This window comes from Globicephala melas, chromosome 9 (genome assembly GCF_963455315.2).
Source record: "Globicephala melas chromosome 9, mGloMel1.2, whole genome shotgun sequence".
Taxonomy (NCBI): domain Eukaryota; kingdom Metazoa; phylum Chordata; class Mammalia; order Artiodactyla; family Delphinidae; genus Globicephala; species Globicephala melas.
Window position 1 is genome coordinate 29243247 of NC_083322.1, and position 20811 is coordinate 29264057.

The window sequence follows — 20811 nt, forward strand, 5'->3', positions numbered from 1 at the left end:
TCAATATTATTTTTCACAAATTTTGTAGAGAAATTTCTTATGGTGTTCTTCAGTAACATTAAAATACACTTCAGTGGAAAATAATATGCAGGGGCACAGGTTAATACATTCCAGCGTGGCAGAATTTGGTGGTCTGGTTTGACATTTTAGAGTACCTAGAGACATCAATTGATTTCATTTATTTTAAATAATCTGTAGATAACACCTCTTTCTGAGGAGTTCCTGATAGAGAATAATAACATATAATGTAATGAATTCCGATAACAAACTTAGTACTAAACTAAATACTAAAATTCTGTCTTGTTTGGGGGTTATCTTTGTAAACTAAATGAGGAAGTAATAAGACTGACTTATTTATAAAAACTGAGGCGTCTCACTAGAACCTTTGCTTTGAATAAACGACCCTTGCCCACCTCAACAGGGAGACAATCTTCGGGCCCAGTGAACTCTAAGGAGGCCAGGTCCTGACCGAGCAATATTGATACAATCCCATGTCCACTCTTCTGGTGGAACTGAAAAGCTTTTTTCACTGGCATCCAAACCCATTCACAACAGCCTGGATTGTCTTAATATTTCATTGCATTTTCTAGTTTTTTAGAGTTAGAAATCAGTTTTATTTTCAAAGGAACATTGACAAAATCAACACCATCCAGAAAGAAATCATCAGGATGATGAAGTGTCTATATTTGGAAAACATGACAGAGCTATAGGAATATTTAGCCTAGGGAAGCGAGTGGTTAAAGGGAAAGTGATGACACTTCAAATATGGCTCTCTACCTTATGGAAAACAAGTCACAAGAGCAGAATTAGGACTACTGCATCCTTATTAGGAAGACAGTTTTCAACAGGGAAATGCTTGTTAAGAATTAGTGTTGTCCACGTGTGGAAAGGGCTGTCTAGTGAAGCAGGGAGTCCTTTTCTTTAGAAGAGCTTTTTTTTTTTTTTTTTGATGGCTTTTGTGTGTGTGTGTGTGTGTGTGTGTGTGTGCCATACATTTTTGTTTCTTTGCATGTGTTATAATTCTTGTTGTTGTTGATAACTGGACATTTATAATAATATAATGTGGCAACTTTGGAAATCAGATTCTCCCCCCTTCCCAAAGTTTGTTGTTTGTGTTTGTTCATTAATTACTTTTCTGAACTAATTCTGTAAAGTCTGTACTCGCTGTCCTGTGTGGCCACTGAAATCTTGGCTCACTTAGCTTAGTGGTCACTTAATGAATGAACTGAAGTTTCCTTTAGATACCTGGAACCAGTAAGTCTCCCAGCCTTTGCCAAGGGTGTACAGAGCCTCAAGGTTAACCAGAAGTGAGATCTTAGGGCCTTTTTAGGTCTTTCCTGAGCTTGTGCACAGCCCTGGGCTTGAGCAGAGCTCTACTCACATGTGTAACTTTCTAGATCCCCACAAATATGTTAGAGCTCTGCCAAACTCCCTATGGATTTCACATTCTCCAGTTTTTCCTTTTAAACTTTTGACTAGCCCATTGTGTGCAACTGTTATCCACTACCTCAGGCAGCCTCAGTGTTGAACAGTTACCTCTAAATGCTTTTGACAACTATCCCCAGGGGAAAAGGCTGTCGCCCTGGTTGAGCTGCAAGTCGAGTCAAATAAAGACAGCCTTGCAAGTGAGCTCTTCCAGGGAACCCCCAGATAGGACAAATAATGACAATTCTCTGAGAATGGGGCTTTGAAGGAGCTCCAGCCCTATTCTGTTGCCTTTGGTGGCTGCCAGACCACGGTTTTTACCATAATCGTAGGCTGTTTGTTTTCAAGGCTCCTGCAGAGCTGGGGAGGGGAGATGGGAATAAGGCAAATTAAAGTGCCACAAAGCTTTTTGTTCTTACTGAGGTTCAGGTGCTTTTCTTGAATAAATGCTCCCCAGATTGCTGCAAGTGTTTGGTTAATTTCCAGAGTTCTAAAAAAGTTGATTCTCACAATTTTTGCTAGTGCTTTCATTGTTTATGTAGGGGAGAGACTATTCAGAGACTATTCTCTGCCAGTTTTGTGGATGGCACTGTAGAAGTGCTTTTTAACCATATTTTTACAAGTTAGAAAGTTGAATTATTGACTTCCAAGTTCCCCTCCCACTCTAGAACATTCGGTGTTATCTAATATATCACATTCCCAAACCATCCTAGATGATATAATTTGCTGTACCTTATTTCTGGGTAAATGTGATTGTTTAAAATAAAATTGAAAGAGACTTTACCTGATGCCAAAATATGAAACACAGTAGACTGTAGCTTAGTTATCAATCTCTGCTTTGTTTTAGTCACAGATTAAAAAAAAATATTACCTTTTCTGCACATTCAGCTTAGAGTGAATTAGTCTAAAGGGGTGGGAGATCTTATACCAACAGGAAGAACTATATGGGTAAAATTTAAGCACCAGGGACTACTGAAAAGGTAGAAATCAAACAATAATTGACTTACAGCATTTCACAAGGTTGAATCATCAGCATATGTATTTCATGAGTAGTTTAGCTTTAATTGTGGAATTTATTATTATTACCAACATATTGGTATCGCATGCTGATTCTTTATCCATTAAAGAACCATCTTTGTAATAAATACTGAAAACATAGTTAAGGAATCAACTGAACAATGCAAAGCCATTTTATATCAATTTCTTTAAAGATGGATTTGATGATCTGGTGCTGCATTACTTAGCAATGATGTTAAATGATAAGTTAATATAAATTAATTTCCCAAATGTCTGAAGCTAAACCCTCTTAATTAAGTATTTTTGGTTGTCTCTTTTCAAACTATGTTAAAGATTTCTCTGCTTCGTGACGAGGCTCATGATCCATCATCTCAGTGGCAAAAATCTTTTTGGATAGTTACATGGCTCTCTTGAGAAACCGTGGCCGCCACCTTGACTCTTGTGGGCAAGGACTGTTTCATTAATACTCGGTGGTGACACAATGCTGTACTTTTGGTACTTTATACTCTAAAAAGGTGTTGTACTCCTTCTTGTCCATTAATACCTGCTTTTCATAGATTTTGCATCTCTTTTAATTTGTGCTTTCTAATCTTCTGTGGGCTGACGTACCAGTTACATCTGATTCCTACTGAGCTCTTACCATATGTGAGATCACATTCTAAATGTTTAAATGTGCTTGTTCATTGAATTCTCCCAACATCCCAAACAGGTAGGCACTATTATCATTCATGTTTTCAGATGAGAAAACTGAAGCACAGAGAGATTAAGTAACATTCCCAAAGTCACATAGTTTATAAGTAGCAGAGGAGGGATCTGAATTCACAGTTCTGACTCTACAGGTCATGATCTATATGGTGTCCTATAAGGATGCTTGTTGGAATTACACATAAGCATAAGAGTGAATGGGCTCTGATAGACTACCTGAGTGGAACTCTTTGAAAAATATTTGAATTTCGGAGATTGTGACATCTATTTTGGTTTCCCACAGTGTGTGTGTGTGTGTGTGTGTGCGCGCGCGCGCGCACATGCGCATGTGCGCGTGCACCCATGCACACACCGTGTGTGTGTATTAAATAGGTATGAAGACCAGAGAAGTGATTTTACTAAACCAGTGTTAAGTAGTATTAATTATAAATATTTTAACTTCCTTTTTGGTGAAATTGATGAAACTTTGCTAACGTTTTGCTGTTAATTTGCATTACATAGTATACCAAAAATGGTAGTTATTGAAATGGGTCTGTGACTAATTCTACATGATTTTTATTTCTTGAGAGCAATGGCTTATGAGGGTACACTTACTGATCAGTGTCTTTGGAAATCTAAGAATTACATATTATTCATTCCTCTCCTCCAGTATAATGCACAAATTAGCAACTGATTCAATAGTCTTGCTTTCCTTGATTTAGTTACTTATGGAATCTGGGGAATAAAACAAGGAGGCAGTTATTTTAATAATTATCAGTTTCCTTTTATTCATGTGACTGCCTCAGCAGGGTAAGCACTGAGTCACTTTTATCCCAAACTCAGAATAAAAGCTTCAAAAAGTCGAGTTCTTGTTGGGAGATAATTTTCCATGGGTCTCTTGCATTTCTGTGTGTCTTACAAGTAGAGACACTGGCTGCCTTTGTTCTGGACTGTCTTTTCAAGGGTGTTTGCATAGACTGTCTAGTATACAGTCTATGTTTACTTTTTGTTTACTGTCTAGTATAATGAAGATTTGTTTACTGTCTAGTATAATGAAGATAATGTCTCTCTCCAATATGAGGGGCAGGTGCACTTACTGCCCATTATAAAATATTAGGGTTCCCTAAGCTTGGGGTTCCTTTCCCATAATGTAATCCTCTGTGTGTGCAGGCATCATCTGGCCTTCTTCATGTTGCCCTTGGGACTTGAGGAACTGGCATGTACCCTGGCTATTGCTATTGCTATAAGTAATAAAGCCCTTTGTCTCTGTCTTCTGCAACATCCATGAAACTGGCAGGCTAATTTGTTATCATCCAAATAGAGAAAAATCTCAGAATCTTCAAAGTTCGTGAATTTTATTATAATTTTAACTTTTTCTAGATTTTTCACTTTAATTTAGAATCAGCTTCCCTTTTGAAGGGTAAATTATCTTTTCTATGCTGTGGGCTCACTAGAGACAGGGCCAAGTAGCCTATGCATTGATCACCTAATAGGTAACTTATGACAATTGTTAGACCCATTCTACCTTCTTTTCTTTGCTTCCTCCTGCCCCCCATTTTCCTCGGTCATGACTCTTCTTTCTCTTAACTTTTTTTCCCCTCCTCTCCTCTTCTTTCAGAAATCTCTTCTATATCTACGACAGGCACTCCTTAGCCTTTGTAGTTAAAACTAAGCACAAAGGGAAACCTTGCTAATCTTTTGAAGTCAGCTGTCTCTAGCCTGAAGGGGAGCTAAAGGTACCTTTCAAACCCCTACCTGGTAGAATTAAAACTTGGTGTCATGATAGAAATTCCCCCATGTGTACTTCTGCTACAGGCAGTGGACAGAAGTGTGTGCACACATGTGCAGTAGGAGGAAGGCAACAGATTGATTTCCACTCACTGGCAAGCTTCAGCAACAGACTGGGGAAACATTCTTGATCTTTAAGGAAAAATGTCTGACCAAATGAGCTATAATCAAACAGTGAATACAAATAATAATAATAATGACACATTATTTTCAAAAATCTCAGATCAGTCTGTATCAGGGGGTCATCCATCTATATGGCCTAAGCCCCAAATCTGGCCTACCGTCTTTTTATCTGTGAAGTTTCATTGGAACCCAGGCACATCCATCGATTTACATACTGTCTATAGCTGTGTCCTGTTACAGTGGCAGAGACAAGTGATAGCAGTAGAGACCGTGTGACCTGCACAGCCTAAACGATTTTCTATCTGGCCCTTTACAAAAAGAATTTTGCTCACCCCTGCTCTAGATGTTGTATTTTATACCAGTCTCAATTTCAGATTGTGGGGAAGCCAGCAGAAGGAGTAGACTCTTCAGAATCACATGGGCAGGCTTTTCAAAGAGTGCGCACCTCTATCTCTCCTCCAGCTGCTCATAGGGGCTCCCTGTTGAGAGTCACTGTCTTCAAGTTTATAACTCAAGTCGTTTGGTTCCACTAACTGATACAGATGACTTGTTTTCACTATTTTGACCCACTGTAACACATCCAAAGTAACATTGACTGTGTTATTTCTTTTACAGGGTTGTGGGAAGAAGATGTATTCTTTTTTGAGAGGAACCAAACAACTGCAGGTGCTCAGGTTTCTGGGGATCTCCATTGGAGTGACACAGATCCTGGCCATGATTCTCACCATTACTCTGCTCTGGGCTCTCTACTATGATAGAAGGGAGCCTGGGACAGACCAAATGACGGCCCTGAAGAATGACACCAATCAGCACCTGCCTTGTCACTCAGTGGAACTGTTGAAACCAAGCCTGTCAAGGATCTTTGAACACACGTCCATGGCAAACAGCTTCAACACACACTTTGAGATGGAGGAATTATAAAGACTGTCAAAGAAGAAAACCACAAATTTATTTTATTGGACTTGTGAATTTTTTGAGCACACACTTAACTGTTTCAGAAGTGTGTAGAAATAAAAATGTTGCCATAAAAGGATACCCAAGCACATAATGTTCCAGCTTTTAGAAGAAAGTGGGAAAAGTATATATATTATAAGGCACCACCTGGACAATAGTTGATGCCCTTTATAATGCTGAGGACTGATCTAATACCCACTTTATAGCCTGTGTAAGATTTTTACTGGACACAGTTATGCTTTGAGGTTTATGCTTTGGCATAGTTCGACCAGCATTTCTGCATCCATGTAAATGAGCCATGCTATTGTGGGATTGGAGCTACAGTGAATTTGATTCACTTCCATAAGCTTGCTAGTATATAAAGTTCCAAATAACTGCTAACATAGGAAGTTAGACAGTACTAATGACTTTTATTACTTGGTGATATATTCTTTTGAGGGTAAATAGGCTATACATAAGTACACTCTGAAGATTGGTGACTACCTAAACATGATTTTTGCTGGTTAATAAAAATATTCTTACTACTTACAAGAGCAAACTTAAACATTGTCTTAAACTGATCAGGGATATATGTGTATATGAGTCTGTGTTAAGTCTGTATAATTCAGTAGATTTCAGTTCTTATAACTTTAAGCATAACAATTGTGAAATGGATACATTCGTCCTGTTATAGAAGCATTGTTTTTAACCTTCCCTGTTAATAGAGCTTTAAAATTCTGTCTTGGGTTTATATTACATACATAACTATTAATTTAAATACTTAACCACTAATTTTGAAAAATGACTAGTGTGATACAAAGGAATCATTATAATTCAGAATGTAGTCTGGTCTCTAGGAAGTATTAACAAAAAAGTTTACATATAACTTAGTTCATTCAGCAAAGACCTGGATATTATCTTTCTGCCAAACTGAGACTCTTTTTGACACTAAACACTTTGTAAAGGAACTTATCTTTGCTTTCTCCAAACAAGAAGTGGCAGTCTCCAAGTCTCAATATAATTCTACAGAGAATAGTTTTCCTTTTCCCCAGCAAAAAGTTGAGAGAATCATAAAAATAAGTGACAATTTAGCTAGAGATTTTCTTTGCCTTATTTCACTGATTAAGATACTGTGGTGAATTACACAGATTATTAAATTTTTTATAAGAGTAAACTATATTTATTTGAAATGGGAAAAGTGCATTTTACTGTATTTTGTGTATTATGTTTATTTCTCAGAAAATGGAAAGAAAATTAAAACGTGTCAATAAATATTTTCTAAAGAGTAAAAATTTGTGTCTAATTTTTATACATTGTAAGCACTTTCACCGTTCAAAAATATTAGCGGGGGGAAAAATATGAGAAGAAATGATTGAATAAAGTAATAATAACTATTTCCAAAATCCAAAAGTAATCTATAAGAGTATGTGCCTTGGGCTTCCCTGGTGGCGCAGTGGTTGAGAGTCCACCTGCCGATGCAGGGGACACGGGTTCGTGCCCCGGCCCGGGAGGATCCTACATGCCGCGGAGTGGCTAGGCCCGTGAGCCATGGCCGCTGAGCCTGCACGTCCGCAACCTGTGCTCTGCAATGGGACAGGCCACAACAGTGAGAGGCCCGCGTACAGGAAAAAAAAAAAAAAAAAAAGAGTGTGTGCCTTCACTGAGAAATGACAAAGAAGTGCCCAGTTACATTTCAAGTTTGGCTTTTGAGCTAATTGATAATGTAGCTGGCTGATACAATACAAACATATGCCCATTTAGGTCAATTTATATTCTCAATGTTTTCATATCCCAGTTTCTTAAAGTAATTTTTAAAAGAAAATGAGTCTAAGGAATACAATATTTGAAATCAACTGCTAGATTTCATCTCTTCCATAATTTAAATAAAAATTGAGTAGATAACTTGCTCAGTCAGAACCAAAAGCATCTCTTTTTCTAATTTCCTTAACAACTCAACTTCCCATAATTTCGCTAAAATGCCCAAGTAATTGACAGCTGTGAGTATTATTTGAATTATTTGAATAATTAGTCAACTTTGGCTGCTTCTCTTTTGACATATAGTCACAGAAAGAACAAGCATATATTGTATTGAGCTCAGTAAAAAAAAAAAAAAAAGCCCAAATTATAAATAATGTCTACATTTAAAAATTTTTATTTTATTTATTTTTTATACCGCAGGTTCTTATTAGTTATCTATTTTATACATATTAGTGTATATATGTCAATCCCAATCTCCCAATTCATCCACACACACCCCACCACTTTCCCCCCTTGGTGTTCATACATTTGTTCTCTACATCTGTGTCTCTATTTCTGCCTTGCAAACCGGTTCATCTATACCATTTTTCTAGGTTCCACATATATGCTTTAATATACAATATTTGTTTTTCTCTTTCTGACTTACTTCACTCTGTATGACAGTCTCTAGATCCATCCACGTCTCAATAAATGAACCAATTTCGTTCCTTTTTATGGCTGAGTAATATTCTATTGTATATATGTACCACATCTTCTTTATCCATTCGTCTATCGATGGGCATTTAGGTTGCTTCCATGACCTGGCTATTGTAAATAGTGCTGCAATGAACATTGGGGTGCATGTGTCTTTTTGAATTATGGTTTTCTCTGGGTATATGCCCAGTAGTGGGATTGCTGGGTCATATGGTAGTTCTTTTTTTAGTTTTTTAAGGAACCTCCGTACGGTTCTGCATAGTGGCTGTATCAATTTACATTCCCACCAACAGTGCAAGAGCGTTCCCTTTTCTCCACACCCTCTCCAGCATTTGTTGTTTGTAGATTTTCTGGTGTTGCCTATAAATTTCTACACTTTTGATATATTACCTGACTTAATACTGTCTAAAACAGTTAACATTAATTTAGACAACCATCTCATACACTTATACGCCTGCTTAATGGGAACAAATGACATTTATAGCAGTGGACTACAAAGGCCTCTTATAGTATCAGTGCACCTGGAATAATAAAACTGCAAGGGACTTTAAAAAGTGTCTTTAATATAGTAGAGTTGAGGGAATTCACTTTTTGGGTACGTTGCAAACAAATAACTGTTTCTTTGATACTTTTAAAAGCTTTCTTTTGTAAAAATCACCATTTCTTAAAGTAATAAGTTATTTTCAGACTGGTGAGAATAACTGACTCAGTCAATTCAAAGGGCCTTGGAGATTGAGAGATGACAACAGGAGACGGTGTTTGTCCTCTAGCGCTGTAAAATCTGATTGAGAGACACTCGTGCTATCCACCGATGAGATTAGTATAGGAACACTCAGCCTAGGAATATGAGATGGAGGACAGTGGAATGAAGGTAGCTACATCGAGGAGACCTGAGTCAGGAAGAGCTTAGCTAGCTTGTACAGAGTATTCCATGAGCCACTGACTCTGAGGTTAAAAAGTTACATTATTTGGGGAGCAGGGCCTGCCATTCAATGTGGTTAGACAGAGCATAGAAGGCTTGAAGAGATACCATGGGAAAGGAAATGAGTGAAATTTGGCTTTGGGGACTTTGTTCTGTAAATTCAATGGTGAGTCATTGAAGTATTTTCAGAAAGGGAAGTGATTTGTGTTTCTGCAATTTAACTGGATTAGCCAAGTGAGAAGCTGGGGGCAGGGGGACAGGTACATCCATTACACAGCTCTTCAGGGTGGGCCATCCTTTGGCTAGTCTAGGTAAGGAGCACTCTGGAGTTGCAGGACATTGGATCTTCTGGAGGGGGACTGGCTAGATCGCTGTTGCTGTGGTCCGGGAGAGAGACGAATCCTCACTAGGGCAGCACAAGTCAAAAACACAGTGCAGAGCACAGATGAATCCACAAAAAATGATAGCAGATCGATCTTGGGGAGTGTCAGATGAAAAGCGAAAGAACTGAAATGTCTAGATTTTGTACCTGGGAAATTGGCGATGGCATTAACGTGGACAGAAGACTGGAGGGGGAGCGGGTGTGTGGGAGGGTAATTAATTTGGTTTGGGGCATGCTCGGTTGGACCTGACTGCAGGACGTGCAGACGGAGGTGTGTACAGGCGGCTGTAAATTCCAGTCTGGAGCTCAGGAGAGTTCACTGCCGAGCCTGAGAATTTTTATGCATTGCTTTCAGATCTCAGGAAGCCTGACAGAAAGTGGGCTGAGAACCAAATCTTACATGAAGGGAATCTTAAGCAGCATGCTATAAGAGCTTCTTTTCGTCTCAACTCCCACTCCTGGAGGTGAGTCAAGGGAGGTAAAGAGAAATGCATACACCACTGAAGCTTCTGTGGCAGAAGGAGCCTCCTCCTTTAGAAAACATACTGCCAACTGCCATGTTGCCTCACCCGACGCCCCTTCCTATCATCCCATGATTTACAAGTGGATTTGTCTTTCCTATTAACTGAGTTATTTTCTCACGTCCGAGCACCTCCTAGAACCACAATGGAGAGTCTTTGGTATCATCTTGGAAGCTCATTTATTTTCTATTATAATGTGTGATTACAACCATTCTTTTTTTTTTTTTTTTTTTTTTTTTTGCGATACGCCGGCCTCTCACTGTTGTGGCCTCTCCTGTTGCAGAGCACAGGCTCCGGACGCACAGGCTCAGCAGTCATGGCTCACGGGCCCAGCATGTGGGATCTTCTCGGACCGGGGCACGAACCCGTGTCTCCTGCATCGGCAGGCGGACTCTCAACCACTGCGCCACCAGGGAAGCCCTACAACCATTCTTTATCTCTTGCATTCAGGGTGCCTACTAGGTGCCAGGCCAGAGGGTGCTAGGTGTTTTCCACATTTTTTTCTATGTTCTTCACAACTTTTTTTTGCAATCTATAGGCATCATTAACCTCATTTTACAAATGAAAAAGAGGGACTTGGAGAGACTGAGGAAGTATATTTAACTAGTGAGTGGGCTCAATCTTCCTCCCTCTCCGTTTTGTGATGTGGCATCTTCACCAGCCTGTGGGGAAGCTCAGCTCATGCCTTACACAGAAAAAAAAGCCAGATCCTCCCACATGTGAATCAATATTTCCAGGACAAATTTGCCTCCAAATTCTGCTACTTCTTCCCACAAAATGAGTCTTTTGTCTATTAATTTCAATCTTCCCACTATTTCCCCAGAACAAGTCTAAACAATCTAAAGGTTTGTTTGAAGTCATAAATTGTTCTCCCTACCTCTTGTCTCCTCCTATTGACCTATTTTGCACACACAGCCAACTTAAGGTCTTTAATAAATTTTATTGAGGTTATATACACACATATATATATATAACCTATTTTAAGTATTAGTTAGTTTTGACAAATATATATATATATATATACTCATAACCAAAACCACAATCAAGATATAGGACATTTCATCATCTCAAAAAGTTCCATCATGCCCTTTTGCTATAAATTCTTCCAATCCCCACCTCTAGCCCCAGGCAATACTGATCTGCTATATGTTACTCAAATTAATTCTTGTAAAACACAATTTTTAGCAAGTCACTTCCTTACTCAGATTCTTCCAGGGGTTCCCTGTTTTAACTAAGACAGAGCTTCCCAATTCGTTAGTGTAGAAGTCTTTTCTATAACACACCGGGTACATGAAGGTCAGAGGTGACTGGCCAGCCTAGGTCTTGCCTGGCTAAGGGAGGACTACAGGGAAGCAATAGTTCAGCACACAGGGTTGGCTGTAATATACAGTGACTTACACGACATAGAAGTGACTTTATATGTGTGTGAGTAGCCCAAGTCTTGGTTGCCTGAGGGTGTCAAGGACTCAGACTCCTCTCTGGCCACTCGGCTGTTCCACAGTGTTCTCATTCACCTGGTCTCAGGTGGCACACTCTACTTTCACAGTTCAGGCAGCAGGCTGGAGAAAAGTGGAAAGTGAAAGGGGAAGAGGCATGCCTCTTCCCTTTGAGGACATACCCAGAAGCAGAAGCGTACGCGGCTTTCATTCACATCTCATAGGTGGAGGGGTGGGTGGGAAATAGTCTTTGTTCCAGATACCCATGTAACCCGTTAAACCAGGAAATTCGATGACAATAGAAAGAGAGGAAAGTGGGTATTTGTGTCAACCAGCCATCTCTGCTGCATTCCTAATTACCTGCAGGATAAAATCTTCCACTTGAACTTATTCTTTCAACCCTATACCCTAAAACTTTCCCACTTGTCACTATACACTGCCAGATGAACCAACCATGGTTCACCCATTGCCTCTATCATCCCACACATCCCGTGCCTCCTTGATTTTGCTTGCATTGTGGTGCTTCCCTGACATGCCTTCATCTCCACAAGTTTACCTTGCACCCAACCTTTTAGGTCCTAGCTCAGCAGCTACTTCCTATGTGAAGCTTTCCTCTACCACTTCACCCCACACCAATCTGTCCTCCTCTGAGCTCAGTATTTATTTGTTGCTAGTCTGGTCCTTGCATTTTCTATTTTATATTATTTTTCATTTATAGTATTAGTATTTTATCTTTATACATCTGGTCTCTCTTGAGAGAAAATATTATGCCATTTCATATCCCACTCAGCATTTTGCATAAGCCTAGACAGTGTTTCTTATGTATGTTATAAATCTATTCACTGTGTATCCGACTTAATATATGCATGAATTGTGAGTTGGTTAAATGAATCAAAAGCTATTGTCCAAAATGATTCCAAGAAGGAGGAACTGCTCTAAAGGAGGTCATCTGTTCTTGAGTGAGATAGGACACTGGGTTATCAAAGGCTAAGTACTTTTTAGCTATAAATGGATGTAGCTTGGATATGCAGAATGCATTTAGAGCTTGGCCAAGTCTTATAAATGACTGAGTGAACTATTAAATTGTACCTGTGGCCTAATAATATAATAGTGTCTTAGATTTATAAAATGCTTTTATGCCTAACCCGCAATCCTTGAACTTTTAAATCTACATTTGTTTAACCGGGAGTGTACAGAGTAAAAGCTGAGTACACCTCCCTGAAGAAATCTCTGGAGAGTTGGAGATTGGAGCAGATCACTACTAACGTTGCAATTTCCATGCATATTCCAGGAAGTAACTTTAAAAAAATATGTGGTATCAAAAACATTTTTGCTGAGTGGGTCAAAGTGTTTCATTTAGTCTTCTCGTAATTCCAAGGAAGTCAGTTTTATAATAAAGGTAAGGTAAGTATGGATCAGCAATGTTAAGGAACATGCCCAGAATTATATTGGGTTGGCCAAAAAGTTTGTCTGGGTAAGATGTTACGGAAAAACCTGAACGACATTTTTGGCCAACCCAATATGACCAGTAAGTGATTGTTGAGATTTTAACAGGTTTGTTTAAATTCAGAGTCCATGCTCTTAACTACTTTACAAGAGAGCTATTGTATTAACAAATTTCCTAAATTATTTTTAATTTCTTGGTCATGACATATTGTCAGTTTAATATATTGCTGAATTTTACTAACTTGTACTTATTCCTGATTTTCTGTGTATATTCAAAAGTTATACTCATTTGTTTCATATATGTGTGACACATTCATTTTTAAAAAATTTTAATTTACTTTTGGCTGCATTGGGTCTTCAATGCTGTGCGCAGACTTTCTTTAGTTGCATCAAGTGGGGGCTACTCTTTGTTGTGGTGTGTGGGCTTCTCATTGTGGTGGCTTCTCTTGTTGCAGAGCATGAGCCTTAGCTCACAGACTTCAGTAGTTGTGGCATGGGGGCTCAGTGGTTGTGGCTTGCAGACTCTAGAGCACAGGCTCAGTAGTTGTGGTACACGGGCTTAGTTGCTCCGTGGCATGTGGGATCTTCCTGGACCAGGGATCGAACCCGTGTCCCCTACATTGGCAGGCGGATTCTTAACCACTGCACCACCAGGGAAGTCCTGACACATTCTTTTTTGATAGATATTATCTAAAGGACAAGCTAGAGTCCTTTAAATGTATTTAATTAAAATTTTATTTTAGTTTAAAAATTTGGAAGGTATACACACTGTCTTTGTTTCTATAAGAAAAGAGATTCTTTAGTCTAACCCTATCAACATTAAGAGTGCAAAATAAGACTTCCACTTCCAGCCAAGATAGAATAACAGGGACCAAATTTACCCTCCTGCCTGAAATAAATAGCAATAATGAAATATTTGAAACACCGTTTTTAAAACACTGGACATCAAGCAATAAAGGATAGTGATCTATAAGAGACTGGTAACAAATGAGGTGAGTCCTGTGGTTTTCCCAACTCGTTGCCTTGAGAGAGCTTCCAAGATGTGGTGAAAGAAGGGAGAATCTAAGTAGAGCCTAGAGAAGTCCATAATGAGAAAAGGTGGAGCTCAGAATACCAGGAGACCAGGGCAGTAAGAGTTTGGAGGACACAGTGGTGGAAGAGGGAGATGTACAAACAAAAAGCTCAGTGGATATGTAGACTGTCCCCTTTGAGTGTTCAGAAGAGTACTGCTTAGCATATTCAAAAGAGTTAGAGTAAATGGTGCCTGGTGCCCACATAGGACTGGGAATTGTGCTGTTTCACCAGCAGACTAGAAAGCCTCATAATTCACAGGGAAGTGGGTGGAGTACTCAGAAAGTCTCACCTCAGTAGTGGAGAATAATTAGCCTTCGAATAAATATGACTCTACTGGCACCAAACACAGCAAAAAAGTAAGACCCTGGATTATCATATTATTTCCACATAATATAACTACATCTAAAACAAAGCTCAAGAATATTTAAGGAAATATAAACGTTTCCTTGCTGGAGCACTCAACAAGGGAACATTCATAAAATCTGATATTCAATCAAAGATTATCAGCTAAAAACAAGAAAATGTGACCCTTGATGAGGAGAAAAACATAAATTGAAATAGATCCAGAATATATGTTAAAGTTAGGAAAGATATTAAAAGAATAATTATTGTGGTAGTCCTTGTGTTAAAAAATTACATAGAGCTAGGGAAGATATTTTTAATAAAGACAAATTTATAGAGATGAAAACTATAAAGTGTGACATGAAAGATATGCTGGCTAGAACTAACAGCAGATTAGCCACTGCAGAAGAAAAGACTAATGCATTTCAAGACATAGCAATATAAATTACACCAAAAGGAAGCCAGAGATAGGGACAAAAAATTAAAGATAGTGAAAAGTGCATCATCGAGCTGTGACCGGTTCAAATGGTCTAACATACATGTAACTGGCATCCTCAAAGGAAAGGGGCAAAAGCAGGATTTGAAGAAATAATGTTAGAAAAATTCCCAAGTTTGATTTTAAAAGATCCAAGAATATCAAAGGACCCCAACCTTAATATTCAACCAAAACATGAAAAAAACTACACCAAGGCACAGTATAACCAATTTGTCCCAAACCAGTGATACATAGGAAATCTTGAAAGGAGCCAGAGGTAAACAGTCTTATGTAGAGAAGAACAAGCATCAGCATGACAGTCAAGTTCTTGACAAAACAATGTATGCAAGATGGCAGTGGAACAATATCTGGTGTTGAAAGAAAACATCATCAAACTAGAACTCTCTACCCATACAAAATATCTTTTCAATGGTGATAAAATGAAGACTTTTTCAGACATACAAAAGCTGAAAAAATCTATTGCCTGAAGACCATACTACAAGAAATGTCAAAGGATAATAGAGGGCCTACTGCATGAGTAAATATATAAGAACTTTTTTTTATTATACAAGGCAAGAAAAAGAAATAAAAGGAATCCAGAGTTTATTTGCTGACCACATGATTGTCTCTGTAGAAAATCCAATGGAATCTACAGAAGAACTACTAGAACTAATAAGCAATTTTAGTAAGAATGCAAAATACAAAGTCAATATGAAAAACTAAATTGTTTTCTATATACTGCTCACAGAAATTGAAATTTACAAGTACCATTTACAATTACATTAAAATACTAAAAGTTAAAGATATTTCTTGGAATAAAAAAAGATGTGAAAGACCTATACATTGAAAACTATAAAACATTTCTGAGAGAAATTAAGGAATACCTAAGGAAATGAAGATATATAGCACGTTCATGAATCAGAAGACTTATTATTATTGTTAAGATGATAATTTGCCCTCAATTGATCTCTTGATTCAATATAATCTCCATCAATATCCTAGAAGGTGTTTTTGTAGAAATTGACAAGCTAATTCTCAAATTCATGTGAAAATGCAAAAGAATTAAAATATTTTTTAAAAGTTGAAACAGAAGAACAAAGTTCGAGGATGAATACTACCGGATTTCAAAAAATATTATAATGCTATTAAGACTATGTGGTACCCATGTCAAAACAGACAAATAGAGCAATGAAGCAGAATGAAAAGTCCAGAAATAAACCCTACATATAAGAACAGCTAATTTCTGACAAAAGTGCAAAGGCAATTCAGCGGCAAAGTGCAAAGACAACTTAGTTGTCAGACTTAGGGACACAATTTCGTAGATACGGTACCAAAGCATATTCCTTTTCCTATTGTGTACCTATGGATATTCAAAACAATATCGGTAATAATCAAAAGAATTATTCTGAGTGAAAGAGGCCAAACTATAAATAGTGCATACTATGAGATTCAATTTGTATAAAACTCTAGAAAATGCAGATTAATCTGTAGTGACAAAAGCAGATTGGTGGTTGCTTTTGAGAGGATATGGAGGGAGGGAATAAAAATGGCACGAGGAAACTGTCATGGGGATGCTAGGAAATTTAGGAGGTGTCTTAAGCTCTGACAGTGTTTGAACCCCATTCCCCATAGGCTAGGTCTCTACTGGCCTGTTTGGACTGTGGTTCACTTCTTACCTTTCTCCTACTTGAACTGGATGTTCTCAGTCCTGCCCTGAGTTTTGCTGACATTTTTTTTGTTAACCATCTGAGCAATTTATGAACCCTAGTGTCTAGTCATTAATAGTTTATTAGAACTTTGCATAATTTCTCCTGCTTTACTTCAAGGTAATTTTGCCTGGACAGAGCTGAAAAAATCAAATGTTGAGACTGCTCTTAAGCTTGGTCAGTTAGGACCTTGCAATGATTCAGCGACAAGCTAGGCAATCAGATGCAGCATCTCTTCCATTCCTCAGGGATTTCATTATGCTCCAGCCCAGAACATTTCCATGGTGCTCTCAGAATATATTCTTTTTCTTATTCTTAAAAGAAGGTTTAACAGAAATAGGCCTATAAATAAAGATCTTTGATTGATCTAGTAAAGAAAGACAGAAAGCATCTGTTACTTACTGAGGAAGGAGAAAGTTCCCCGTTTTAGAATTCATTGTTTAAATGCTTGTCAAAGGTCAGCGTCCTGTAGCTCGAACAGTTAAAGGGGAAAAAATAGATGCATTTTCCAGAATTAAAAATTAAGCCTTGGTCTATTACCTTTTATACATAATGGACTAAGTATGTGAGAATTTAACTGCCCTTGTGTTGTTAAGTTCTCCACACATGCATAGCTTAGAAATCTATTTCCCTCTGGAAAGCTGTGCTCTGGCAAAATTGAAGAAAATTGCTGTGATGAAGGTATAATGTGCTATTATCCTGCTTGAGGTTCAGTATGAATCAATCTGACAATCAGATGTCTAATGATGGTTCCTAATTTCCTTCTATTCTCTCCTTGTTTTCTTTGGAATTCATCTTCTCATTTTTCTCTCGCCAAGTTTGAGACCAATTCAATTCAATTGAGTGAGATCCATTGAACATCTGCTATGTAGAATAAGTTGCTCTGGACACTGTGAAGACCAGAAAAACAAAATAAGTTATAATCCCTGCCTCAAGGAGCGCACAGTTTAAGTGAGAGATAGGCAAATGGACATGGAATAGTTAACCAGTGCCTGGTACAGTTCCTGGCAACTGAAGGTACTCATTAATGTGTGAATTGAATTAAAAACACTGAAAAATAGTTTAAGGCTAAATGCAAAGTGTGTGGTACAGATACAGGATTTCAGAAATAGTAAGACATCAAAGTAGGCTGAAGTTTTGGCACATCATGGAAAAATTGTACTTGTGATGAGGCAAATTTTAATGAGAAAAAAATGAGAAGGATATTTCAGGTTAGGGTCATTATAAGGAAATCAAAGAGATGGGTGTTAGCATCGTGTGTGTCCACAGCAGAGAGAAGCCCTTTATGACTGGAGAAGATAAAAACGCAGAAGTAGTTTGGGGTCAGATAATGGAGGGCCTTGTACAAATTTTGGACTGTATTCTGAAGATTCTGTGGACATGGAGAACCCCACATGGGTATTTATCAGCAGAGCCTTATTTTTGAAATCTGCATTTATATAGCATGGAGGATAGATGGAAAGAAAAGTACTCTGAAGGGTGGGAGAACTGAATGTAGAAATATAGAAACTGGGTAATGACATCTTGCAGTATTATGTGTCCAGCATCGTTGAGAAAAAAGAAACCAGTCATGGAAAGTAGAAAACAATGAAACTCACAAATTGTGAAGAAGAAATAAAATTTGACTTCCTGACATGGAAGTCAAAAATTCAGGAGAATACAGTCCCAGAGACAGAAGAGAAAGCTCGAAGGTGGAACTGATGTAAAAAAGATTTTGTTTTGGATTCAAATTTGAGATTGTCATGGCAAAGTCAGGATGATACAGGTTCTTAAAGGAGAAGCTCCAATTAGAGATAGATGTTTATTAGTGATGAGCTTAGAGCCTTGGAAACAATTGGATTGTTTAGAGCCTTGTTTAGAGCCTTGTTTGGGGCCTTGGAAACAATTGGATTCTGTTAACTCAGCAGTGTCTCTGTTTCCTCATTCTCCTCTGTTTCATGGGAAATAAGTCTGGAGATCATTCCTCAAAATGTCCTTATATGGCTTCTGGGTAGATTATTCCAATAAGAGCATTTTTATGATGTTCAGAAAGCTCAGTCTTCACTTATTCCCGTGGCAGCTGTAGTCTGACTTCTCACTGGTGGCCTCATTGCTGCGAGCAATCGCTTCTAAACTTCTGGTCACCTTCTGGCCTTACTTCTGCTTCCTCTAGCTCTCAAGTTGGGTACGCTTCTAATTCCTTGTCTTAAATCCTTTTCTACTCAACATTTCTGGACTGGAGTCCTCTTTCCTCATAAATTCTGACACAAAAGCACACTCCACGTGAGGAGATTATGAGCGATGACAGAGACTGAGCAGTATTTGTGTGTGTGTTGGAGAAGCACAACCAGTGAAAGACACAGAGAAGCAATGGTCAGGAAGTTAAGAAAAAAATGAGCACATCTTGTAAGAGAGGCTACTTAAGGGAAAATTGTGAGGAGAGATGTGATTTTTTTTTTTTTTAATCAGGTAAAGGGAAAAAGTAAAGAAAAGGGATTGCACGCTGAGAAAATGGTGTCATATTTGTCAAGGTGAAGGACAACTTGCAGGAATTCAGTTTCCCTGTATTAGTATTCCCACACGTTTAATTACAGGGTTAATGAGAATGATATTACCCAGATAGCAGGCCAACATAATGTTTGGTTGGACAAACAGATGATCAAGATCCCTGGAACTTGATTACCACAGAGAAGCCAGAGTCTTCAAAGCCCTGAATTAAGAAATGGAATCTATAGTACTACCCTGCCATAGAAAAGCAAATTGCTTCTTTGGTCTTTACTAAGTGGTCTAGAGAAAAAGCATTTAGCAGATTTCATATCAACAGGCTATTAATCACATTTTGACCCGCAGTGCAAGAGGCAACACTACTTGATTATAAAAGTCCACGTAAGTCTACAAAATCCACGTGTCTTTGGCATAGACCACGTAGGTGAATTAAATGGAGAGGACACTATCAAATCTGATAGTGGCACTCATCTCTGACATATTATCGGTGATTTTTGAAGGGAGGGGGCTATTCCAACCACTGTCATTTGATCCTTCCTGCTTTACAGTCCTTACTCCTCGGATCAAAGAGCTACAGTGGATATATTTTCTGTTGTTGAAGCATGATTTACATTCAGAAGCTACATAGGTAAGCACAGGTGAGTTCACACACCCACTTGGTCCACTGTGAGATGGACTCTGACTTTTGCATTCCTTTCTCTGTATTATAACCCATTTAATGTAGGTCACTGGCTTCCATAAGTCCCTCCTCTGAGTACTGGGATGCACAGGATCTCCCCAGATTAGTGTTAGCTCAGAGCCAGTTCAATAATCTCTGAAGAGTCTGGTATTCCTCTTTCTCCAGTGCACAGCCACACTAGTAAATGACTGCAGGTAGCTTTGGGAAACTCAAGGAAGAAGATTTACACAACTTTCTCGTGGTAGTGTGGCAAGGGGGATCCTTAAGGGAATCTGGTTCTCCTTTCATTATGGGGCCACATTTACAAACTGGCTCAAATCTGCGAACTGAGTAACGAATTGTGATTCTCCATGGTGTCAGCAAAAGTCAAGACTCTGCTCACAAGAATTAAGGATTCAAAATGTTTTTCTTGTATTATACAGTGTCCAAATATATTTGGTCTAGGAACACCAAAGATCTCTGTGGGTTAAGCAGAGATCAATTAGCCACTATCAAAGATCTCTATGGGTTAAACTATTTTGATTACTGCTCTCTAATCCTGCTGCCCGTGTGGATCGTCACCTCCAGCTGCCCCTTAAGACTGTGAATCAGGGAGCCCGTTTCAGAGGGAGCATCTCTCAACATCATCGCTGGCTTAAAGCACCCTGAGCTTTTTAGGATGTTGATCCTTTCCTTACCAGTATATTTCTCCATGCATTGGTAAATGTAGTATTTTCTGAACACTCCCTTGCACTAGACTTATTGGGTTGGTGAAAGGGACACACATGACAAATTCACTCCAAATTCCTGCTTCCCTAAGCATTTGAATGTGTCCATCTACAATATACCAAAGACATTCTGGCATCTCAACTTCATTTAATTTGTGTGTGTGTGTGTGTGTGTGTGTGTGTGTGTGTGTGTGTGTGTAGAAAAACTATTGATAT

The 20811-nt window shown here is 38.5% G+C and overlaps 1 protein-coding gene across 2 annotated transcripts in view; it reads left to right on the top strand.

Moving 5' to 3' along the window:
- The window catches only part of TSPAN12 (tetraspanin 12), a 65011-nt gene extending 57779 nt beyond the window's left edge, over positions 1–7232 (top strand). For both annotated transcript variants that reach the window (XM_030857648.3, XM_070046280.1), the window contains one exon: positions 5653–7232. In XM_030857648.3, coding sequence (XP_030713508.1) covers positions 5653–5958 — 306 coding nt within the window. In that variant the 3' untranslated portion in view covers positions 5959–7232. The remainder of the gene's footprint in view (positions 1–5652) is intronic.
- Positions 7233–20811: the final 13579 nt, after the last annotated feature.